A 24,762-nucleotide genomic window follows, 5' to 3' on the forward strand; every position below is an offset into this window, starting at 1 on the left:
AGAAGCAGCAAATCTTTGAGCTAAAACTAGCTCGGTTGACTCATTCTCTATTGAATGACTCATTGTTTTTCATTATGAATGGCTTCACTGCCCTATGCTGACGCAGTACAACCATACCCAACTGGTAACACAGGTATGTGTGAACACGTGTGTGTACAGTACATACCAGGCGTTTAATGTATAGTTGCAGCCTCTTGAAACCTTAATTGTGGTACTCCCAACCTGTGTGTGTGTGTGTGTGTGTGTGTGTGTGTGTGTGTGTGTGTGTGTGTGTGTGTGTGTGTGTGTGTGTGTGTGTGTGTGTGTGTGTGTAAATATGCCAGCTGAATTGTAAGTAGAACGATAGTTGGCAGGTATAAGTAGAGATCTAATAGAGATTATATCCCTGGCTCAAGTCAAACATCCACAAAGAATTAACTTGGAACAAGGGGTTTACATAACACACACACACACACACACACACACACACACACACACACACACACACACACACACACAGTGAGCGGTTCGTAGGGGAAGTTGAGTGTGTCTGTAGATAATGTGACAGCTTCCTCTCTCTTTCTCCTTTGTTCTGGTTACTTCGCTAGATCACACGTTTCATTTTCTGTTGACATTATCTGTTCGTGCACATGGCACAGCCGTTGTCACTTTCACTCTCTGTGACACACACACACACACACACACACACACACACACACACACACACACACACACACACACACACACTCAAACAGCTTAGTAGACAGTCAGTTCTTCGCTGTATGAAGAACTGAGACACCGCACGGTATCGAATCTATTGTCTAAGCAGACGCTTCCTCCCAAATGAGTGTGTTTCTGTGTGAGTGTTTGTACACTACGCTGTACTCTGCTCACGTACGCTGCTCTTTCGCAGCTTAGAAATGGAACTGTAAAGATAATTCTGGTTCATCACAATGAGTTTTTATAGTGTGACATCATTTCAACCGTAAATAAATTGTCGCTTTAAAACATACATCACAGATGGCATAGTTGTCCTGTGCAATGAGGGACATTACCAACATTCATGTGCACTCTCAACGCTTTCCTGTTCTAGCTTCATATTGAGTGGAACGATAGGAACTTCGCATCTAACTCAAGAAAGTGGATATGCATTTTTCCCAAATTGTTGAACTATTCCTTTAAACTATCACACACTCGCATACAACTCTACATTCATCCTGCCGCTACCGTCTCTGTGTGCTTGTCTTTGTGTGTGTGTGTGTGTGTGTGTGTGTGTGTGTGTGTGTGTGTGGCCTGCTGGCGGCTGCACATGCTGGTTTATGTTGTAAATCCGCCCTCGCTGATCTACGTGTGTTTGTGTTTTGGGAGAGATTTATGATTACTGCAACTATTTTTTGTTTTGTATGTTCTTGGCCCAGCTCTGCCTTTATTTATTTGCGCTTTGAGACATTTGGTATGACTTGTGCGTGTTTTCGTTTTATTGATGTTCGATTTGTTTTTGCTTTTCGGTTCATAAATGATGATGTTTTTTTTCCTCCCTCGTACATTTGGACTTCATTTCTCTTTCATGTTTAGTTTCTTTTTCTCTTTCCATCTTCTCGGTGCGTCTTCTACTTCTTTCTGTAGATTCTAATATTTCACTGATTACAAATCCCTCAGGATATCAGTCTGTCGGCTAAGTGGCTAAAATGTATCTCTCTCGTCATTTTTGCCCTCCCCAGGGCACAGAAATACGAAACAACTAAATGAGGCGGAAAGACAAAGAATGAGAGCGAGAGAGAGATAAACGGAAACAGGATGGAGCGATAGTGGAGAATTAGAAAAGGGAGAGTGTTATCTCATTGATGTATGCAGAGGAAATATTACGAGGCGGCGTAGACAGAGTTATAGAGCTGTCCCATGTTTCACAGGGGTATTAAGTGTCCCCCTCCTTCTCTTTCTCTAAACACCTTGCCAACTCTCCCATCGCGGCCGTAAAACAGTTTGAAGGTCTCTTTGTTCTACTTCTCCGATGTTTCTGTGTCCTTTAAAGTCTTCTTCTGTCGAGGCTACTTCTCCTCGCCTCTCCTGTCCTCCGCGCCGATTGGCCGGTTGGGTCACAGCCAAGCGGCAGAGGGTGGAGATGTACAGTACGCCGTCCTGGCACCGTGCGAGTCCATGTGTGCACGCTTGTGTGGGTTCAGGAGGATCGGTTTCCTGTATGCCGCCATCGCGTGCTCTTGGATTGGCCGTCCGAGGCGTGCTCGGGTGATCTTTCAAACGCACGCAGGAAAGGAGTGGCGCTCTCTTGATTGTTTAGTTGCCCTTTCATATTTTTCTAATCTTAAGAAAATGAATGGAGGAGACTGGCAGGGCAGTAGGGAGGAGGGGAAGTGAAGAGTGAATCAAAGAAATGAAGGAAGGAAAGGAGTAAGTGAACAAGGGCCTAATGAAAGCACATTAACATTTACTGTACTTGTCTTTAGTGTCTAAATATAGACTGACCTGAATGCAATTGTTGGATTACAAAAACACAGATGCACGCAACTGCAGAACAGGATGTGGAAGACAAAAAACGATTTTATTTAGAGCAGCAAACTCTGAGTTAGATGACCAAATCAATATTTCTCTCATATCTCTCTGGGGCAAAGATTGGTTAACTTGATAGATAAATGCATCAATCTGGTGCCTTTTGGGAGCACAATGAAGAGGCTAGAGCGATGAAGAACGTTGTTGTGCTCCTGTTCTAGCAGTGGACATTTAGGCTACTAAAGTACTGTACTTAAGTATAATTTTAAGGTACTTGGACTTTACTTAAAAACTTCTCGTCCACTACATCTCAGACGGACATATTGTACTTTTTAATTTCACTACATTTATTTGACAATATTAGCTACTAGTTGCAGATTCAGACTCCCAGCACAAAATATAAATCAACTAATACATGATGATGTAGTGCTGGGCGGTATGACCAAAAATGTGTATCACGGTATTTTGTAAGATTCTGGCGGTTTCATGGTATATCACGGTATTTTATTTTTCTGCGTCAACGCATTCATTATTAGGAGGACATTTTTAACACAAGAACCAGCGAGCGGTGAACAGCTGTTTGTGTGGCGTCTCTTCCTGTTTCCTTCACCTACTTTCCCCTGGGTCCTAAGTCCCTCCATGTACAGCTTCTTATCATCCTCTATGTACCAATGTACATTTATAACAAATACCACACATATTACACGGTAATCAGCGTTGCACATGTGTCTAACCGAAATACCTTTTGTTCAGTCTTTGTTCTGTTCTTTTAATGTAACGTTACTGAAGCGACAGCTGTTAGCAGACTGTTAGCGAGCTGTACCCAGCATGCAGTTCGGCGGTGAAATTTTATAAATGTACAATTATCAGTGTTACAAATTGTTTATGTGTCACAGACTGTTTTGCCCTGTTAAAGAGCGTTAGTTGTGGGTTGTTAATTGTTGTGTTATAACCATGAACCCTCTTAATACACTTAAGACAACTAGCTCCGACTGTAGCGCTACTAGCGGCGAACAATATATTTTGCTGCCTGTTGAAGAGTGACAGCATTTGTTCGGGTATGACTGTGTGTGAAAAATTCACATCATACGGGAAATTTAAACCGGTTGAACCGGTATACCGCTCATCACTATTACGATGTATGATTAAGTCGTCTATAGCCTAATCACTAAGTATATAAAGCAGTTGAAATAAGCCCCACCTTTACCGGCTGCAACATTAAAGTGATCACACATTAACGGACCAATAATTATAATCCAATGAGCCACTTTCACTTCCCCGAGCCGAGCTAGAGCCAGTTGCTGTGAGGAAATGCTCCGGACAGTCAGCCAGCCAGCCGTTGAGAAGTGAATCGTGTTTTTCTGTTCATTATGAAACTGTGGCGCTGCTAGTCAGACTTTGGCGGGCCACCATATTCTCGGCAATTAATTGGAAACGCTGCTATATGATGCGCCGTCATTTGGCAGCAGTAGCTTAGTTCTGTTGTTGATGGCAGGAAATATGAACCGACTCGGAAACATCAACAGTAATGTTGGTATGGCTTCCTTAGCAACAGAGAGGGAGGCAAAACCTCTTCTGAACTCAACCGGACAGACGGCATCGCTGCAGCGCGGCCATTCTTTTCAATAAAGGGTGCAGTCCAAACCTCCTGCCCATGTAATCAACAGCTTAGTGAAACACGTTCACAACTTTCTCTCAAATTGGTAAGGAAGGGCCTTCTGGAAGACGTCTAACTGAGGCAGAAGTGCGCGAGGCAGGCGGAGGCAAAGTTCTTCGGTCCACTGAAAAAACGGCGAATTAAAGTAAATTACAGCACTTCATCACAACAGGACTCCTGGAAAACTCTCACCCAGACTCATTTGGAGCAATAATGAGCCTGCAGCCGAGTCTGAAGTGATAAATGGAGTGAGCTGTGTTTGGCCTTAGCAGCACGGGAGAGATGAATGGAGCGCTCCGCCCGCCCTGACTAGCGAAATATTACACACTTGAGAGACAGATACACACACGCTAACTGAGCAGAAGGCGGGAATAAGTTAGGAATGTGCTCTCGGGAGATGACCGACCTTCACGCGGACACACGCACCACGTCGAGTGCTCAGCTAATGTGCCAAAAGCGCACACATTTCACTTCGCATTCAAAACGCTTCTCTGATCACATGCTGACACATTTGCACTCGACCGAAGTGAAGATTTCCATGTGAGGAATTGCTCATGCTTCCTTGTCACATGCGTTTAATGTGCGCTTACTTGTGCGCCTCCTCCACACTCGCATTCACACACCTACACACACACACACACACACACTCACACACACCCTGTCTTGCTCAACGGGTCAGGATGTTTCACAAGTCGGGACCTGCATGTCGAAGATATGCCTGCCTGTATATTGCTGCGTTTGTGTGTGTGTGTGTGTTTTACATTACTAGCCTGTGAGGAAATGTGAACTGTTAAAGACTCACACACACACACACAGGCGGCAGACAAAGTTGTAGTCTCATTACCGCAGTCTCCAAGGAGTCGCAATGGCAGAATGAAACCACGGCCTGTGGGAGAGGAGGGGTGTGTGTGTGTGTGTGTGTGCGCGAATGTCTGTGCACGTGTGTCGCACAGATCCAGAAGTGGTTTATTCCCCCAGGAAGCGAGTTATTCTCCACAGGCCAATCAGAGGACAAAGTTTGAGGCAGAGTTTAATCCGATTGGTCCGACACTTCTGACCTTTTCTTACTCGCGGCCAATCCCAGGGGTGTGGACAGCCAACAGGGGGATGACCTCACAGCCCGGCTGGAGTAACAAAAGAAGGAATGAAGAAGACATGAGGTTCAATACTAGCTTTAAGGATAGGGACTTCATGAGTTTGTCTTCGCTGGTGTTTTTGGAAAGGAAATATGGGGAGAACACGGACAAAACAAGGCCAAGGAGAAGAGAGACCTAAACATTTGTTTTGTTTTTTTCATTAATGAAACCTCTTAAGACAAATTTAAGAAAAATGTAAATAGTGTCGTACAAATGCACTGAAAGCCTCAATGGGGAGAGAGATGAGGAGAAAACAACATCCGATGAGTGTCATAGATGTAGTAAGAACGCTTGGGGAATGAGTGCCGGGCTAAACAAATATTTACAGTGCGTCCTCTGTGTTTATGGCTGGGTTTATGACCACACTCCTCCTCTTGTCCATCCCTCCTGTTTTCGTCTCTTGCCTCGTCTTCACTTCCAGACCACGCTATCCTTCAGGCCAAGGGCGCCGTTAGGTCCTTTGCTTGCTTTTAATGCAGTACGACTACTGTCCTGTCTTCTCTGCGTGTGCATCCGTACAGTCGGTATTTGGGATGCAGCAGGTCTCTTTCAAAGATATGTCTCAGATATCTGTGAGTGAGTGTGTGTGTGTGTGTGTGTGTGTGTGTGTGTGTGTGTGTGTGTGTGTGTGTGTGTGTGTGTGCAGAGTTCTCCAAAAGTTATGTCACTCTGTTTTCCATGGTCTCACACAAACGCACACATACAGAGTTTATGTCACCGGTCGGGTTTTATGTCTAGAGAAGCAGGGGAATCTGATAAAAGTGGGTTTTAATGGAAGGAGGAGAAATGCTGGACTGAGCATAAACACACTAAAAACATCATTTTGTTCCATCATTAATTTCAAAATATTGATATAAGAGTGGACTGTCACGCCCTCATGGCGTGTAAACATACTTGCCCCGTTTATCAGTTCAAGTATATTTATCGTTGACTTTGTTTTGTGAAAGTTAAATTCATTGTTTGAACTTTGAACTGTAGGAAGCTGCTCCCAGCTCAATCCATAGCTCACACGAATATAACGGAGATCTGAAATGCAGACTGAGAGTCTACAGCAAAGCTAGTGGCTCTGCATGAAGACATAGCGGTGCTTTGAGCTAAATGCTAACATCGTGTTTTCCATGTTGCCCATCTTAGTTTAATGTGACAGCATGCTAATATTCTCTACTTAGTAGGTTAGGAAAGTAAAGCGGGAATGTCTACACACCGCCGTTACTTGTTGAAGATTTGACCAAAGTGATTGCAAGATCTTCCTGAAGAGGGAATGAAAGTCTGTACCAAATGTCATCGCCATCCAGTCTATTGTTATTGAGAGATTTCACTTAAAACCTCCTGAAAGGATCACCAGTGTCAGGAGAGTACATTGTCAAGGAACTATTACGGTCTGGACAAGATTTTGACCGGACCAAAGTGGTCGACAGACCAACCAGTCAACACGGCCATTCCTAGAACAACACCACTAGTGTGGCAAAAAGATGATGATGTAAATGTATAAAAGGAGATGAACCCCTCTTTTCTTCACTGTGTCCACTTTCCCTGATTTGCTAATGTTGACTCTCTGTGCTGCACACACTCTTCTACTCATCAAGTGACTGTCTGACACCTGTCTGTCATGTAGGAGGTGGAGGTTCTGGACATCAACAGCATCAGGGACACCAGAAATGGGAAATACGCCAAACAACCAAAGGTTAGTAATGTGCGTGCGTGTGTGTGTGACAGAAAGAAGCTGTCACCTCCTGCTGTTGATAACTTTGTTCTGGGACCAGAAATGTGATGCTCAAGTGTGACTGTCACCAAAAGATGCGTGTGTGTGTGTGTGTGTGTGTGCTTCCTCGCTCAGCTGATGGCGCAAACGTGAGAGAGCGCTAATGAGCCTGCTGACGGATGGGCCGTCAGACAGGAAGTGATATAACCAGTGACTGTTGGTGAAGCGGTCGTTGTGTAAGATCGTAGATCGGGCCGAGGGATAGAGCTGCGTATTAGTGGCTGAAACATATGGACTTGTTGACATGCTTCAGGCATGTGGGTCAAATTGATTAAAAAAAAAGAACATTATTACCATACCGACAATCTGTAATCAAAGCAATGATACGGGAAATCTGGTCCTTTTTTTAATCTGTGTGTAAGATTAGATACCTGAAATAAAGCCTTAGCCATTATGTAAGAAAACCTGCATGATCAGCAATATTTAAAGGGTGGCATTTAGGTTTTGTGTTGTGTAAAAAATGTGAATTTTCTGTATTTTATGCCTATGTGCTGATCAATGTCAAAATGTGTTCAGAAAAGGAATGAGGAAATAAACAAATCATACCAGTGGTTTAAATCCTTAAAGGGCCAGTTCACCCAAAATCACAGACACCCGTCTTCTCACTTTTCATGAACAGCATCTAGCAAAGCAGATATGTTTGGTTTTCCCAGGTTGTGCACCGATAAAGGTTCTGGTAAACTAACGCTACACTTCCTGCCCAGCGCCAAACACAGACACACAATGTTAGCGACTAGCTGGAGCATTTAGCAGCTAGAGACTGAGATATACTTCCCTCTGGAGTCAGCGAATGACGTTCATTAGGTGGCAAGAATGAATGAATGAATTCAATTGATGCTTCTGTATGTGCTGAATATGTAAATAAGCAACTGTTTGTTGATAAGTTTTCCATATCAACTTCATAAGATGATTCTATTTAGATGTTCTATTGTTGGCCAAAAAACATCTGTTAATGCAGGTTTAAACATTTTAACAATATTTATATCCTGAAGCAATGTTCCTACTGTTGCTCTGGAAGATCCACACACACACTGTCAACAGTTTTACGAGGACCATTTCTTTGGTAGATAGAGGTTCCAAAGAAAACCATTAACGGCGAGGTCTGGGTATTATCTTTAGTCACATGGAGGCTGTTGTGAAGTTTCCCTAATTTGAGTGTACTGATCCTTTTTTTAAAGTCTCGCTCGCTGCTTAATGGCAATGCACACTTTGTGCCCTGCCTTGGCCGTGTTTTTCTTGATAAACAGTCTTCCAAGTTAATTAGCTTAATTGAAATGAAAGAGAGACACGAGAGGGAGTGAGTGACGGAGAGAATGCATAATTGATGGAGAGAGACACTGAGCGTTAGAGAGAGTTGGTGCTAGTAGAGACAGAGTGGTCTAAAAAGGAGGAAAGAGTCGTTAGCGTAATTTGATCAGAGTGCTACACCACATGCATCACAGTTACTGTTCTCGGGAGGCAGCGAGCTGGGCAAGGAGCGGGCAGGATGTACAGATCTTATGCACAAAGCAGTGTTGTGGTCAATATATTGTGTGTGTGTGTCACGTTCAATGAAGAGAATGAAGCTATAAACTTGTGTGTGTGTGTGTGTGTGTGTGTGTGTGTGTGTGTCAGGACCCGAAGCTGCGGGACATGCTGGGCTTCGGTAAGGCTCCCAACGTTGAAGGGAAGCTGGTAACCGTTGTCCACGGCACCGACCTGGTCAACATCTCCTTCCTCAACTTTCAGGCTATGCAGAAAGATGCAGCCAAGGTAACCGCGGAAGCCGGCCCCATTGGCATCCCATAACCTACTCACTTAACTTTGACTTGCCTTCAAAATGTCTTCCTTCCGGTCTCGTCTCCGTCCTTCCTCCTTATCCCCCTCTACTTGTGTCTTTCTTTCTTTCCTCAGGCCATATGCTGGTTACTCACTTTACGATGTTGACATACAGGCATGTGCGTGTTTAGGAGTTGTAAAGAGGGATTTCTTTTTTCCCTCTCTGTGTTTGTGTGTGTGTGTGTGTGTTGTATATAGAAACGATTTCCCTTAGTTTTGACATCAGACGAACAGTCAAACAACCCGGTTTTATCACCTCGTGCCTGTGTGTTCCCCAGATTTGGACGGATGAGCTGTTCACTTTGGCCACAAACATACTTTCCCAGAATGCATCGCGGCACACCTTCCTCTTCAAAGCGTAAGAAGCCGCGTGTGTGTCTTATCTTGACATTAGCGAACTGTAGATGTCGGGTCATTTTGTAAAGCCTCTCTCTCTGTCTGTTTCAGGTACACTAAGTTAAAGCTGCAGGTGAATCAGGATGGAAAAATCCCTGTGAAGAAGTGAGAAACCACTTTTTAAACTCGATACAGAATTCTAAACACCAGTGCACTCCGCTTCTTCTTTCCTTTCCTCTTCACTGTCTCTCTTCCACTTTCTCTCCTCTTCAGTTCAGCTCTTGGTTATCTGTTCTCTCTGGTTTTTGGTCAGCCCTGTCACTCGTATAAATGTAACCCTTTCAGACTCTGCTGACTGACCTGATTTTTCTGTTTCATGTGAATGGTTTGACTCATGATCAAAAAAACAACAACTTTTAACTGACTGTTATCTCTCCAAACTCTCTGTGTTTTCTTTCAGTATTCACAAGATGTTTTCAGATAAAAAGAGAGTGGAGACGGCTCTGGAGCAGTGTGGCCTCGACAATTACCGGGTAATCATCAAAAGCCACAGGGCTGTTCACAATATGTAGGTTTTTTTGTGTTTTGGTTCATACGTGAGATTGGAATCGGTGCAGCTCAGTCTCTCACCCTGTGGTGTTGCGTAGCATTCTTTGCATGCCTTTGCAACGTAAGAAAGGCAAAAATAGGGCTGCGGGGGCCTATAGGAGAGTAACTATGAACTGTGACAGCTGAACGAACTGTCAACAGAGTCACAAGTTTTTACGTTTTTGGTTTTTGTACGGATTAAACAAGATATAGCGTGTTAATTTGTCACAGAGGTAAGCTAGCTTTGCCCTTTGTTTCCAGTCTGTATGCAAAGCTAAGCTAACCAGCTGCTGGCAGGTACCCTCATATTTACCGTACATCTAACTTTCAACAAGAAAGCAAATAAAACAATCCCCGACGTTACAATTTTAAATCTGCCGCTTGCCATTGAGGTTTTATAAAAACTAGATATGATATAGTTTTATAGAAGTCATAAATGTGGCTTCCTAGAGAGAGAGCAACTGTTTAAATATTACAAATCCTGGCTTCATTCATTCTTTCAAGCCTGAGACTCCCAATATTGTCAAATTCTTTGCTTGTAAATGCAGTGTAAGGTACCACAGGCTTGTGGTTTGGTAGGTTGAAACTAGGTTGCTTGTATGTCATTAGTCCGTGCAATCTTTCCCAAAAATCAGTTTGGAGTCACAAGACGTTTCTGTTTTGGAATAAGAGACCAGATTGTGCAAACTGCACGGTCAGCGTGTCTCTCGGTATTGTTGTACTCTGGCGCCTCCTGCTGGTTGAATAAGAGATCACACAAAGTGGGTGAAGACTGAATCTGATCCACAGCTTGACAGCGTGCTTTAAAAAAAAAGTGTATTTATCTTCAGCCTACAGAATTCCCAATACTTCATAGTTTGGAATAAGTGTGTATTCAACAATAAAGCAATATTTCAATATTTTTGGGGATCAGTAGTGGAGACCAGAACGCATTTGACTGAAACCGTAGCATGTGTGATCCGGCATCGTCAAACTTTGCATTTTACTGCAGATTTTGCAAAACATTCCGTTATTTCTCTTCATATCTTTCGATCCTCTCTGCTCTCCTTCAGGGTGAGGGAATAAAGCCAGATGATTTCACGTGGGACGCCTTCCAGAAATTTCTCGACAGCCTCTGTCTCCGGCCCGAGATACAAAGCATCTTTGAAGAAAGGTTTGTAACACACGAGAACAAAGTTACAACCCCCCCCCACCCTAAACCCTTTTATTAGTTACGCTCTAGTTATATGTTTAGGGAACAACCTGTTCTCTTTTCACTAAATGTGTCTCTTTGCTCCAGTGGCTCCAAGAGGAAGCCGTTCATCTCTTTGGACCAGTTGATGGACTTCATTAACCGCAGGCAGCGAGACTCCAGGCTGAACGAGGTGCTGTACCCCCCGCTGAAAAGAGAACAGGTCCGACAGATCATGGAGAAATATGAGACCAACGCCAGCCAGCTGGAGAGAGGTTAGTAACTTTGAGTGGTTTTTTTCACACTCCAGAGCAGCTTAAAACTTACTATCTTCATTTCTGAGATAGAAAAAATGAATCTTAAAAACTACACAAAAAGTGAGTCAGATAAAACAATGTTATTTCGCTAGATAACAAGAGGTCAGTGTACGTGCAGCTGTATCCTCTTGTAGATTGTATCCGTTTGTCCCAAAGCAAGGTTTATCAGCTGCAGCAGTACTCTGATAATTATAGATTCATAGCTATGATTGATTTCCTGGTGTTTTTATTGCCGCAGGTTGTCCATTTCTAAAAATCCTTGGTCATACCAAACCCAATTATCTCTCCCTTCAGTAAAACACCCAGAATGTAGGAATCATTTGTGAATTTGATCAAATGTCCTCCGCATGTTTTGTTGTGGAAAAAAACCGTACAAAACCAGGGAACAAACAGAGCCTGGCTACCGTAAGCAGGTCTGCTAGGACACCGGTAAGCCAAAATAGGTAAGACGATCCACTGTCCAGCCCACAGTGTTCAGATGGCTGACGTCCAAAAACAGCCTTTTGCTCTTTTGGCCAGTTTACTGCGAGAGCACATGACGATAAATTTAGCCTAGTATCTTCCAGTCCTTGCCATGAGCAGATGGATGCTGGTCTCACTGTCAAAAACAAGTTTGACCTTTTTTATAGTCTGTAAACACGTCCCATCCTTCTGCCTTTCTCTTTCTCTTTCTGTCTCTGTCTGTCTGTCTCTCTCTCTGTGTCTCTCTCTCTCTCTCTCTCTCTCTCTCTCTCTCTCTCTCTCTCTCTCTCTCTCTGTGTCTCTCTCTCTCTGTCATGCAGACCAGATCAGTTTGCAGGCTTTCAGTCGATATCTGGAAGGAGAGGAAAACAGCATCGTGCCTCCAGAGAGGCTTGACATCATCGACGACATGAACCAACCACTGTCTCACTACTTCATCAATTCCTCGCACAACACATACCTCACAGGTGACAGTGCACTCCTCAGGTTTAACGAGAAACGCGCTCATTTTGACATCTAGCTTCATAGAATAATCTGTTGGATCTAAAAACCCTCCTTCCCTCCCGTTTTGTCTGTCTGCCCTCAGTGGGTCAGCTGACCGGTCTGTCGTCAGTGGAGATGTACAGGCAGGTGCTGCTGACTGGCTGTCGCTGTATAGAGCTGGACTGCTGGAAGGGCCGGCCTCAAGACGAGGAGCCCTACATCACCCACGGGTTCACCATGACCACTGAGATCCCCTTTAAGGTGGTGTTCACTGCTCAGTTACCCTGCGTTATTCTCCTGACGTTTTTATTGCTCACATAGAATATTTACTGTGGAGCGTTTTCACATCAGTTTTTCTCTCTTACATAAATGTCTGTTTTTCCACTCTGTACATGACTGCCACCATGTAAAAGTAATCCAATAAACTGCCAAAGTTTTTACATCTACACACAAGAAATGCAGTATTTTTCATGTTTATGTTAGCTTAAGAGGTCCACTATTACAATTTACTTGATGGTTTATTGACTTTTATGTACATTTTATAAAGCCCTGACGAGCTGAGACGCTGTTTCTCCTCCTCCCGGCTGTTAAAAATATAGAAATTATTCAGGGATGTTGGTGTATGGACCTCTTAACCTCATAACCTTAACCGCATGTTAACCGCATTCTTTGTGCAGTGGATTCAGAAACGCTGAATATGGAGGCAGCAACCACGGGCCGTTTGAACAAACGGAAGAAAGTCTCCACAGTCCATTGCACGCTGACGTTCAGTGTCTTTTATTATTGTTATTGCAGAAAGTGGAAGCAGTGCCATAAACTGTTGCCAAAATGAACTGCCGAAAAAATATCATAACAAGCTCGTCTTTATAACCGTATGATGAAGGCAAAGTTCCGCCCGTGCTTTTAAAAGGAACAACTCCGTATATTGTACCGTCGTGAAACACCTTACAATCAGAGGAAATGTTTATTGGACCATGTACTTAGAGATTTTATTCAATAGAGGTCCTTTTTTTTTTTAAAAGTTCTCATTCTTTCCCCGACTGTAGGAGGTGTTAGAGGCGATAGCAGAAAGTGCTTTCAAGACCTCGTCGTACCCCCTCATCCTGTCCTTTGAAAACCACGTAGACTCGTAAGTGTTATCAGCGTGTACGAGTGTGTTTGTCAGCACATGGATTTAGATCATCCAGTTGGTCTCGGCTCTGATGTATTTATATGCTGTAGAAACATGGCGGTGCGACGCGGCCCGAGACAACATGTAGATATCAAGGGTTCATTTTATAAATCCCCTTAGATCCTACGCAATGGACCGTAAGGGCGGGTTGAAGTAAACCAGAAGCTAACCTGTGTCTCTTGATCTGTCAGGGCCAAGCAGCAGGCCAAAATGGCAGAGTACTGCAGGACCATCTTTGGAGATGCCCTGCTCATTGAACCACTGGAGAAATATCCGGTGAGACTGATCTTCATTTATGTTGTTATTTTAAGGTTTAAAGTCTGTTTTTAGTCTAAAACTATTTAGTGTGATGTCTCGCAGGGAGAATGACTCCAGTCACGGTCTTAATCAACTTGTAAACCATCAAATGGGATCAAACGGCTTGTGATACACAGATCAGCCCGTGATCTTGACAACTCATGATCCATTGCTTTTGATTTCATGAACCTCTCTGTGTTCACAACTTGCAGTGCATTCACACAATTCTTAAAATACAGTACCAGATTTGATCATTCAGATATATTGTGATTTTTTACAATTGTTCTGCTTATGAACAAGGCACACAATGGTATTCGCAATAACATGAGTTGTGCATTTTTGTGTGCTCGTACTCGTTTTCTCTTAAGAACGCTGACCTTGCAAAGTTAAAGCGCATTTGCAGCTAAAGTGCACGTGAATGAAATGCATGTTTTACTGGTTCAGAGCTGTATATTCTTTAAGAAATGTACGTAAGCAATGGCAAAAACTTGAAACCATGTCTTCATGTGTTTATGCGCAATGCAGGTTAAAACATAAAATGATTGTAGTTTTGTCTGTCTGTCGTATGTCTTTAGCTGGTCCCCGGTCAGGCCCTGCCTTCTCCGCAGGAGCTGCTGGGTAAGATTCTCATCAAAAACAAGAAAAAGCACCAATACCACCGACCCTCGAGTAGTGGCAGCATAAGACGCAGAGAGCCGGAGGAGCATTCGTCGCCCAACAACGGTGAGTTCAGGCGACTACCTGCATCTCTTTCAGTGTAGGGCTGCGAATCTGTAGGCTCAGATTGCATTTACGCACTCTGACGAGTGTTTGGAGGAATGAAACCTGGACTGTCTTGAGCCATGATGGCACTTGGCTGAAAACAATGGGTGTACCACATACATGCTTAAAACAAGATTAATATATGGAATTAACAAAGATGATTTTGTGTAGACTGCCCTCTGATGGACAGCGAGGGAAGCCATCTCCTGTCTAACGGGGATGAGAAGCTGGCCGAGAGGATGGTCAAAGACTCTGAGCCTCGCAAATCCATTGGTGAGTTGTCGAAGAAAGCAAACACGGGACACGTGGATGATGAAGTCGGCCATTGTGGTGCACGCCGGGTTTTACATAATGTACATTTGAAACACATTGCTCAGGAGGAGAGGGGGAGAGCGAGGAGGATGAGGAGGACGAACCGGCAACTGAGCTGAAAAAGCCGAACTCTGACGAGGTAAGAGCCGTCGGGAAACGGGGCTGACGGCGTGTTTGACTGGCTGATGGGGCTGATTGATGGATTAGTGCTATCTGCCTCCCGCAGGGTACCGCCAGCAGTGAGGTGAACGCCACGGAGGAGATGTCGACTCTCGTCAACTACATCGAGCCTGTCAAATTCAAGAGCTTCGAGGTGGCAAACAGTAAGTGTGCGTGTGACTGATAAGGAGACAGGAAGACGTCCTGACTTTGTGTAGGGGGAAGATGTGAAGTGAAAGAAAAAGAGTGTGTGTGTGTGTGTGAGAGGGGGGGTTGACAAGCCTCGTTAGTTCTAAGCACCTCTCCAATGTAGCTCATTAGGCAGACCGGGCCAGCTGTGTGTACTCATTTGTGGTTAATGATCAGTCTTATCATATGGACATGTCACACACAGATTATCTAAATCAATTTTTGTACCGGTGAGTTCTTTCTCTCATTTCCCTCTTTGTCTGTCCGACCAGAGAGGAGGAAGTTCTTTGAAATGTCGTCGTTGGTGGAAACAAAAGGCATGGACACCATGAAGGGCTCCCCCATGGAGTTTGTCGAGTATCCCAGAAAGCTTGTCATTCCTTGAAAACGTCTTTTGAGGAATTCGTGAACGTGTATGTGCATCATCTTGTGTGTGTTCAAAGGCCTCTTTTGTGTAAAGTAGTGAGCGAGGAAAAGTCTTCAAAGCCTAGTCTTGACTTTAAAACATGTAAAAAGTAATGCTAGTCTTTTATCCGCTACGGTTTGCAACGTTTAACAAATATACAGTGTTAGGCTCTTAACAGCACTCCTCCAGGTACAATAAGAATCAGCTGAGCCGGATCTACCCCAAAGGAACGAGGGTGGACAGCTCCAATTACATGCCTCAGCTCTTCTGGAATGTCGGCTGCCAGATGGTGGCGCTAAACTTCCAGACCCTGGGTGAGTGCGGTTATTTCAGATGGCCTAAATGGGGCATGTAAGCTAGGCCTATAAAGTACAACGCATCCACAGGACCAAGAAACATAAATAAAGTCTTTAAGAATTTAAAGTTTTGCTTTCTGTAACTGGAAGATAGTGCGTCTCTTCAGCCTTTTATAAATAATTCAAATGTCCGGGACGTCAAGTGAAAGCATCTCAACCTTTTATCCCTGTAAATACCTATCTTCCCAACTTTTCTTGCTCTCTCTCATCCCTCTTTCCCCCCCCTCCCTTCGTCATCTCTCCATTCCTCTCTACCAGACCTCCCTATGCAGCTGAACATGGGTGTGTTTGAGTACAACGGCCACAGCGGCTACCTGCTGAAACCGGAGTTCATGAGGAGGACGGACAAGCACTTTGACCCTTTCACAGAAAACATTGTGGATGGTATAGTCGCCAATACTGTCAGAATTAAGGTAAAGGGGGGAAAAAGTGTCATCCTTTTGATATTAAAGTTATTTGTAAGAGTTGTTATTATAAACCTGTATTATTTAACACCCACCAGGTGATCTCAGGCCAGTTTCTGATCGATAAAAAGGTGGGCGTGTACGTGGAAGTGGACATATTTGGACTTCCTGCTGATACAAAGAGGAAGTACAGAACCAAGACATCCAATGGGAACTCGCTGGACCCCGTCTGGGACGACGACACGTTTGTGTTTAATAAGGTGCACATTCCAGGATTTTACACGTCTTTCAAAGTTGTTCTCTCACCCTTCGTCGTCTGTCGTTTTGTTAGCTCTTAAATGCTCTCTAACCTTCTCCCGTGGGATCAACGCCCCTGTCCCTCTCCAGGTGGTCCTCCCCACGCTGGCCTCTCTGAGGATAGCGGTGTTTGAAGAAAACGGCAAGTTTATCGGACACCGGATCCTCCCGGTGTCGGCCATCAGACCTGGTCAGTACACATGCACGAACACACTCTGGCACTGCATTTAGAGTTAAGTGTGGTTGTAATCAAACAGATGTTCTGTGTATCTCCATTCAGTGTATGCGTCATTCATTAAGGCTGCTGTACCCTTCACTGACACCAATGGACTGTAGTCATTTGTGTTTTTGTTGCTCTCGTCCCTTCTTTCCTTCCTTCTAGGCTACAACTACATCAACCTAAAGAATGAGCTGAACCAGCCCCTCCTGCTGCCGTCTCTGCTGGTTTACACTGAAGCTCAGGACTACATCCCTAATGAACACCAGGGTGAGAACACACTAGAAGTCAAATTTAAATTAGCGATCTTAAGGTTAGTCAAGCACCTTGACTTGGAATTTGCTCCAAGACTTGTGACTTGACTTGGACTTACATAAAAGACCACTGGTCCAGAATGTGTGATCTTATGGTTATCTATGACCTTAAGGCACTCTTTGTCTTGTTTTTGTGTGTATTCTCAGAGTACGCAGAGGCTCTGACAAACCCCATTAAGCACATCAGTGAGTTGCATAAGAGAGAGACACAGCTGGCTGCTCTCATAGAGGACAACAGTGAGGTAAGACACATCTGTGTGTTGAACAGTCACAAAAAAAGGAAACTTGTTGCTTTGCAGGGAGGTCAGAACATGAGGACCCTGCACACCCCCAATTTTTAAATATCAGTCAGTAGTGAGTCACTAACTGTGTGATAGGCCTCTCAACTCGTCTTCCTGTTGCTTTTCTCCAGCATGTCCCCAACCAGCCCAAAGAGGGAGAGACCAAGAGGGACTGTGAAATCATTCCAGGCCGACTCCCCTCCCCCTTCCACGCTCTACCCCCTTGCTCATTGGAAGAAGCCCCTGACATCATCAAATTACCTGCACCGGGTAGAGACCTCTCTAAATCATACAAACGTGTCGTCTCAATGTCTACGTGTAACACATGCAAACACACACACACACCTGTCATTTATCTGCACGTATGAAAGGGAGTTACGCTAATGCCACGTGCATTGATATCACTTTCAATGATTGATGACTTTAATGTACCACCATGATTTGTTATTGTTGCACAAGATTCTAGATGTAATCCATTGTACCAGTCCGTTTACTCTGACAGCACAGAAAGAAGGTCCCCTGCACCTGCATTAGGACGAGAGGTTGACCGTTTTTGTTGTGGAGAACGTTTAGCAGTCTAAAGGTTGATACACTGCCTACCTCCTATGTGTATTTGCATTAGCCTGCTGCAAGTAGGTGTATTAGTGTGTATTCTAATGTTAGCCAATATGTCCTTGTGTCTTCACTGCACAAATATGCATTGTAGTCTATTTGCAAGATGTTTTTACTCGACTCTGGGGAAACTTCAACAAATGAAACCTTGTTTTCCACTGTGTTGTGAAAACCATGCGTCTCTCACAATGTTAACTTAGCATTTCTTTTGAAAATGTAGCATTTTTTGAAAATCCCAAGTGAAATTTTACTCGCAATTTCTTCCATTTATGAGAACTGTTGTTCGTTTCAACGTAAGATTCATTTAATTATAAACTTAAACTAAAGCCATGCGCACTTGTTTTGTTTGTCTAAATGATTTTCCCATCATCCATTTCACACATGCTGTCTGTGTGCTTCTCCTTCTGTGTTTCTTTCGTGTTTGTGATCGCGCATGTGTGTGTTTGTGTGTGTGTGTGTGTAGCTCAAAGTCCAAAGGAAGACCTCATTGCCACTGTTCTGGCAGGTAAGGTCACTCCAGCACATTCATTCTCACACAGAAACTAGTGAAATAATGTGTCTGTCACATAGAGCTTAAGTTGGACAAGCTATAGGAAGCTGGCTAGTGGCTGGCAAGATTTACACTGAATGATCAGACGATTGGCCATCATTTTATAATTCAGTTTGTTTCTCAGACATCCAGGCCCAGTCCATAGAGGAGTTGAAGGAGCAGAAGAGCTATCTGAAGCTGCTAAAGAAACAGAGCAAAGAAGTCAAAGAGATGCGTAAGAAACACCTGAAGAAGGTACACTCACAGACGGATGCCGAACAAAATTGAGTGGAAAAGTCCACTATGTTGGCAAAAAGCACTTGTTTTTGCTGATGCGGTGCAAAACCGCTAATCTGCATTTTGCTTGTGTGTGTGTGTGTGTGTGTGTGTGTGTGTGTGTGTGTTTTGTAGGTGTGGAATCTGAGTAAGGAGCAGAAGAGTGGGAGTGGCCAGCTTAAATCTGACACCCAGAGGAGACGCAGTCAGATGGAGAAGCACCTCAAACGTAGCATCAAGAAAAAGTAGGGATGGATGGATTGAATTATGGGGTGTATTAAGAGAGAACAGTGGAGAAAATCTCAAGGAGTACCAGTACATGAGGGAGGGAAGGAGGAAAGCATACGATAAAGTTTATGATTGACTGATGATGTAAAGACGGATGGAACTAAACTGGCCTCATTGTGTATGCTCAGCGAGCCCCATGACCCGGTGCAGCGCGAGCTGACGGCGTTGGATCAGGAGTTTGAGAAGCAGACGGTCCAGCTGAGGGAATGGCAGATGCAACAACTGCTGAAGCTCCGACAACAGCTTCACTCACTGGAGAGAGAGACGCAACAAACGCACCTGCAGGAGGTACGATTGTGCACCATCTGCTTTTGTCCATTTGTCGTGGAGATGCTGAGAAATGTGCGCTGTGTGGTAATGTTTCATTTCACCTGGCCAGGGACTGGCAGATGGACATTAGCTTGTAGCTAAATCTTGTACAAAGCATCTCTTCTCTTTCTTAAGATGAATGTATTTTTTGTATATGGTCCCTTATGTAAATACATTTGATAAACTAAAACTTAACTTAAACAAACTAAGCAACTCGTGCACACGTGTATGTATGAAAAGTGTAAATTCACTTCTCCAAACTACTCAAGGTGACACACTTGGAATAACACTGTATCCCTCCCATGAATTCCTAAATACACTTGCACTAGAACTAGAGTTCATCATCAGCTGACCTCGTAGAAACGTGGCACTTCTGTACATCTGCGCAGCTATTCGCTGACAGGTCGTCGTCTGCTGCTGTGTCTTTTTTAGGCCTTGCAGAAGTTAAAGGAGACGACCGTTGAATGCCAAGCAGCTCAGCTGAAGAAGCTCAAGGAGACGTGCGAAAAGTAAGTGCAGCCGTTTCACCTCGCACGTAAGAGAAGATGGGACAGAACCCAGAAATCTCTGCTAGAGGGACTTTCTTCTTTTTTTTTTTCACCATTTGATTTTGATTCCAGGATGTTGGACTTAATAACATTCACAATAATGTAAAAGTTCAGTACAATAATGTGTAATATTGTGATGTAATTGTGTTTTGCAGGGAGAAGAAGGAGCTCCAGAAGATCCTGGACAGGAAGCGACAAAACAGCATCTGCGAAGCCAAGATTCGCGACAAAGACAAGGCTGAAACGTAATGGACTTGTCTGAAATTCAAAGATGTTTCTTGGATATTTTGGCAGTTGGACCTTATTCGGATTCACACTTCTCATGTCTTTTAATCCTTTTCTTAACTTGTGTTTCCCCCGCTCTTCTTCCTATCTCTCTCTCTCTCTCTCTCTCTCTCTCTCTCTCTCTCTCTCTGTAGGGAACTGAATGAGATCAACAGAAAACATATTCAAGATTCTGTCTCCTTAATCCGCGGGGTAAGTACCCGCACAAGCACACACATTCTTATCACCAACGGTCCTTAGGATGGTCGTTTCGCTACTTTATAGTACATAGAGTACGAGAGTGGAGTAAAGTTGATGACAGTGGCAGAAAAAAGACTTTGTCATCAACTTTACTCAGACTCTTTTCACACATTATCTTCCTTTCCGTTCCTCCCTAATTCGCATATCTTTTTGCCGTCCTTCCTTCTCTCAACCTTAAATATATATATATATTATTTATTTATGTTTAAATCCCCTCTAACACTCTACTTTTCCATCCCATGTCTCCTTTCTATATATTTTCCTACTTCCGATGCATTTCTCCTTTTTCCTCCGCCTGTCACCCACTCAAATCTTCCTCCCTTCCTCTTCAGCTGGAGGAGGCTCAGACCAGGAGACAAGACAAGCTGATGCTGAGGCAGCGGGAGGTGCTGCAACAAATAGATGATGATCTTCCATCGGTGAGCCCAAAAAAAAAAACCCACATTGACTCACACAAACATCGAGGTGCTTGAATACAGTTTGTTTCATATTCGCCCGGGGTGTTTCTTACGCAGCTCCAGTCTAAGTTGGAAAGGGAACTAGAGGAGGAGTATCAGCGACTGCCGGAGGAAATCTGCCAGCACCTTCAGCTGGAGCTCAAGAGCAAAGGTCTCAGGAAAGACGCCCTGTTCTCGCCTCTGTCCAACCACAGCAGCCCGAGCCCCAGCACCGGCTCGGGCCCGCCCTCCAACTGCTCCACGCCCTCTTACCCGTCGACGCCCAACCGGAGCACCTGGAACAGGAGCATGGACAATAGCACCGCGTCGTTGGCCGACTCCACTTCCTCGTCCACTACTCCCGTCCTGTCAGAGGCCGAGATGTCGTTCAGTTAAAATGATTACTTGTAAAAAGGAAAATGCGATAGATTCAAGTGGGGTCCATAATGATTATAATGTGGGATAGTAATGATATTAATTATTTACTAATTTTATTCCTTTTTTTTTATTACAGACTGTTTTGTTCTTGACTACAGAGCTATATTATTTTTTATTTAGCTGTTTTTGTCAGATGCACATCATGACTTTTTTTGGGAACATTTCATAAGAATCATAACCAAACTTTGGATTTTTTTACATTTTCTTGTCTGTCTGTCTTGCTTTTAATGTCCTATCCGTTGATACTTTTTTTTTTTCTGAGCATCATTTCCATTTTTGTCCGGTCAGTAAGCTTTGCTTTGGTTTCGCCACACAAACGAGCTTTATGTTCACACGGTTTCAGCAACAGCTTTCAGTTTGGAACAGCTTTGAGCTCTTCGTTGACACTTTTTGAAAGCTTTAAACTGTCGAGAGGGGAGCCGGGTTAGAAAAACGGCTGACACTGTTCAGTAGTTGGCCCAAGCGATTATTATTCATTTTTGAGAGTTAGTTTGTAGCAACATTAGATCAATGAGATTGCTTCATAATGCCTCATGTCCAACAAATACATGAAGAACTATCTGAAATGCAGCCTATGGAGATGTCTCAGTGCTACGATTACATGTTAAAAAAAACCAATCTTTTCCACTTTTTCAAGTAGAAATGTTCATGGTTAGAGCAATATTTTCCAGAATTGAGTATCAAGAGAGAACGTGATAAAACATTTTTTCATAAAGTTTTAGCTGTAATTTCAGAAACGACCAGCAAGCGGTGCTAAAGCCGTAGCTGTTTATTTTAAACCGGTTGTTTGAGCATCTATTCATCTATTCCTCTATTCATCGAGCCTGATTATCCTGTTCCACTGTACCCCGACACACACTCACCTGTCTCAGCTGGATTCGCAGCATCATTGGACTGGATACATCCTCTGGCCTTTAACCCAAAATCAAAGTCCAGTCAAGGTTGCAGAGACGTCCATCTGGCTAGAAACAAGTGTGTGTGTGTATGTGTGTGTGCGTGCGTGCGTGTGTGTGTGTGTGTGTGTGTGAGGGTAGAGAAGGGAGGGTTTTAGTGATGTAACACCCTCTTTCACACACACACCTGCCTGGCACTGTACTTACTGAGGCATCTATGAAAGTTTTATCCACACGTAGTGATATGTGTACACACACCCGCACACACACACACACACGTACACACAGTTTAATGGTTCAGTGGCTAAAAGACTTTAAGATCCTCATCCCATGTAATCTGCCCCGTTTGAAAAAAAAAAAAGACACAAACGCACACACACACACATACAATTTTACAAATATCTGATTACTAAACTCGACTTGTATTTGTGTGTGTGTGCGTGTGTGGAGAAGTTAATCTCTTCATGAGACATCTGCTTATTCCTACTAAATGGAAAGAGTCTGCTGTTTGTGTGTGTGTGTGTGTGTGTGTGTGTGTGTGAGTGAATGAGTGAGTGTGTGTGTTTGTCTCTCCATGTTTGTTGGTGCAATTACTTTGCCACTTTTGCAGCCTAGAGAAGGACACTGCTTAAATCGTGACGCCACTGTAGGAGACAGTCTTCAGATGAGGCTTTAAGGCTGCACTATGACATTTTAATATGAATATGCAATCGTATTTGGAGTCTGAATCCCCATATGAGGCAAACACATGAGGGTATTCCTTTGCGTTCTAGTTGCTACACTGTAGATCTGCTCAATTGAATGAATTCTTATTGTTTTAGTGTGTTGATTATGTGGAAAGAATTCCTGTCACAACTCAGTTGACAGCTCGATGCTTAATTTCGCTGAAGCCTCACATTTTAAAGTGTCCCTTCTTATTGCCGTTGGGGGCGAGCGTGTGTTGCTAGTTCAGTTCTCTTGTCTCTACAGTTGTCAGTGGACACAGCTTTATTTTAGGGTGAATATTCCACACCGTTCCCTCAGTTTGTTAGATACTCCATTTAAGCCAAATATTGAATATAGGATTGTAGTGCACAAACGGTACTTTATGTTCAAATTCTGGCTTTTTGTCCCCATCAAAGCTTCCTTACTTTTTGATTTCTTCCATTACTGGAGATTGTTTCTTTCTTTTTTTTAAGCAACACAATGTTTTTTTTTTTTCTTTCTTGTGTTTTCCACTTTGAGTGGTAAAATGATGGCACTCTGTGTATATGAATTCTGTGTACATGGTTCGTTTTATGTGAATTTTACTACTGACTACAAGTGCTGAAGAGGGACGGAGGTCCGCAGAGGACAATGAAGGCTGAGGAAAGAAAAGAGTTAGTGTACGTTCTTCTTTTTTTAAAGAAAAGCTTTTTTTTAAATTGACATTTCTTTCTTGTCCTCTTCCACCTCCGTCCTTCAGTGAGCGCTGGCTGCCTGTCTGTCTGATTATCCCCCCTTCACACAAACGACTTTGTAAACTATCATCTATTTAAATGGAATTTTAACAACTTTTTCTTTTGTGGTTATTTTAAGTTTTTATAGATGGAAGAAATAACCCATTCTGTCAGTTTCTTGAATGTATCGAGCCCCAACTACAGACACAGTATGTGCATCTTTTCACAGCATTTTAAGATCATCATGGGGCTCTGCTTTTTCAGGTTGGACACCACAAAGAAAGCGGTGATGGAATAGTTGGTTTATCTTGTAGGTTATAGGACTGCAACAACAGCATACACCTTGTGGGGTCAGCACTGACTTGAAATAAGTACGCTGACCTTTAGATCGCTGACAAATTAAGAGTCAAAGATTGCCAGCCTGTTCCTGCACTGCATGCAGTATGTAAATGATTTTGCTCAGCTATCTCGTTTTGACACAAGAAATTGTGATTTTTTTTCTTTTTTTTTTCTTTTGCTTTATGGTAGACGGAGACGGTGGTAAAACAGTTTACCCATCTTCTCAAATCAAATGGTTTATTTGCTAAAAAAAAACGATACATTCCTCGCAGCTTGTCTGCTTTTAGGGTCGAGGTGGTCCAAGCCATTCCACGTCCAGTGGCAATTATTCAGCTATATTTGTACATTATTACTAAATACACAGATTATTTCTCATTCTTATGTTTGATCCCATTTTGCTACAACCCCATTTCAGCTGAGATGCTTTTCATGTTTAAATGCACTTTTACTATTCTGTGTTTTTGCTGCTTGTGACTTGGACATCAATACAACCATTTTCCAAATGATTTTTTACTTTTTGTGCTATAGTCGTCAATTTTTTTTACGAGGTTTAGTGGCCGTTGGCAAAAGAGCCGTCAGGAACATTTTGAAAGCGACACAGGTTTCTTTGTCTGTTTTTGAGCTGTTTGGTACTAATCAGATGCAAATGTGAGGAAAAGAGTGAAAAAAGACACGAATATTAGAAAAATACCACAGAAGTACCACAGTTATCTTTCATTTGTTTAACCTGTAACTTGTTTACTGTACTATAAAAATACATGTTGGTTC

General features: G+C 43.3%; 1 protein-coding gene across 1 annotated transcript in view; it reads left to right on the forward strand.

Moving 5' to 3' along the window:
* plcb3 (phospholipase C, beta 3 (phosphatidylinositol-specific)) overlaps positions 1 to 24,500 on the forward strand; it is a 43,348-nt gene extending 18,848 nt beyond the window's left edge. Inside the window, exons 3-34 of the mRNA XM_079185294.1 lie at positions 6,896 to 6,964; positions 8,657 to 8,794; positions 9,139 to 9,218; positions 9,308 to 9,361; positions 9,657 to 9,729; positions 10,837 to 10,937; positions 11,064 to 11,230; positions 12,055 to 12,201; positions 12,321 to 12,478; positions 13,264 to 13,346; positions 13,580 to 13,664; positions 14,261 to 14,408; positions 14,619 to 14,720; positions 14,825 to 14,898; positions 14,986 to 15,082; positions 15,380 to 15,464; positions 15,703 to 15,827; positions 16,128 to 16,282; positions 16,372 to 16,533; positions 16,661 to 16,760; positions 16,953 to 17,057; positions 17,249 to 17,343; positions 17,514 to 17,652; positions 18,458 to 18,499; positions 18,669 to 18,778; positions 18,935 to 19,044; positions 19,216 to 19,375; positions 19,829 to 19,905; positions 20,100 to 20,189; positions 20,364 to 20,421; positions 20,802 to 20,888; positions 20,985 to 24,500. Of these exons, the coding sequence (XP_079041420.1) occupies positions 6,896 to 6,964; positions 8,657 to 8,794; positions 9,139 to 9,218; positions 9,308 to 9,361; positions 9,657 to 9,729; positions 10,837 to 10,937; positions 11,064 to 11,230; positions 12,055 to 12,201; positions 12,321 to 12,478; positions 13,264 to 13,346; positions 13,580 to 13,664; positions 14,261 to 14,408; positions 14,619 to 14,720; positions 14,825 to 14,898; positions 14,986 to 15,082; positions 15,380 to 15,464; positions 15,703 to 15,827; positions 16,128 to 16,282; positions 16,372 to 16,533; positions 16,661 to 16,760; positions 16,953 to 17,057; positions 17,249 to 17,343; positions 17,514 to 17,652; positions 18,458 to 18,499; positions 18,669 to 18,778; positions 18,935 to 19,044; positions 19,216 to 19,375; positions 19,829 to 19,905; positions 20,100 to 20,189; positions 20,364 to 20,421; positions 20,802 to 20,888; positions 20,985 to 21,302 (3,594 nt within the window). The 3' untranslated portion in view covers positions 21,303 to 24,500. The remainder of the gene's footprint in view (positions 1 to 6,895; positions 6,965 to 8,656; positions 8,795 to 9,138; positions 9,219 to 9,307; positions 9,362 to 9,656; positions 9,730 to 10,836; positions 10,938 to 11,063; positions 11,231 to 12,054; positions 12,202 to 12,320; positions 12,479 to 13,263; positions 13,347 to 13,579; positions 13,665 to 14,260; positions 14,409 to 14,618; positions 14,721 to 14,824; positions 14,899 to 14,985; positions 15,083 to 15,379; positions 15,465 to 15,702; positions 15,828 to 16,127; positions 16,283 to 16,371; positions 16,534 to 16,660; positions 16,761 to 16,952; positions 17,058 to 17,248; positions 17,344 to 17,513; positions 17,653 to 18,457; positions 18,500 to 18,668; positions 18,779 to 18,934; positions 19,045 to 19,215; positions 19,376 to 19,828; positions 19,906 to 20,099; positions 20,190 to 20,363; positions 20,422 to 20,801; positions 20,889 to 20,984) is intronic.
* The last annotated feature ends 262 nt before the right edge of the window (positions 24,501 to 24,762 follow it).

Source organism: Pholis gunnellus (genome assembly GCF_910591455.1).
Source record: "Pholis gunnellus genome assembly, chromosome: 23".
NCBI classification, from domain to species: domain Eukaryota; kingdom Metazoa; phylum Chordata; class Actinopteri; order Perciformes; family Pholidae; genus Pholis; species Pholis gunnellus.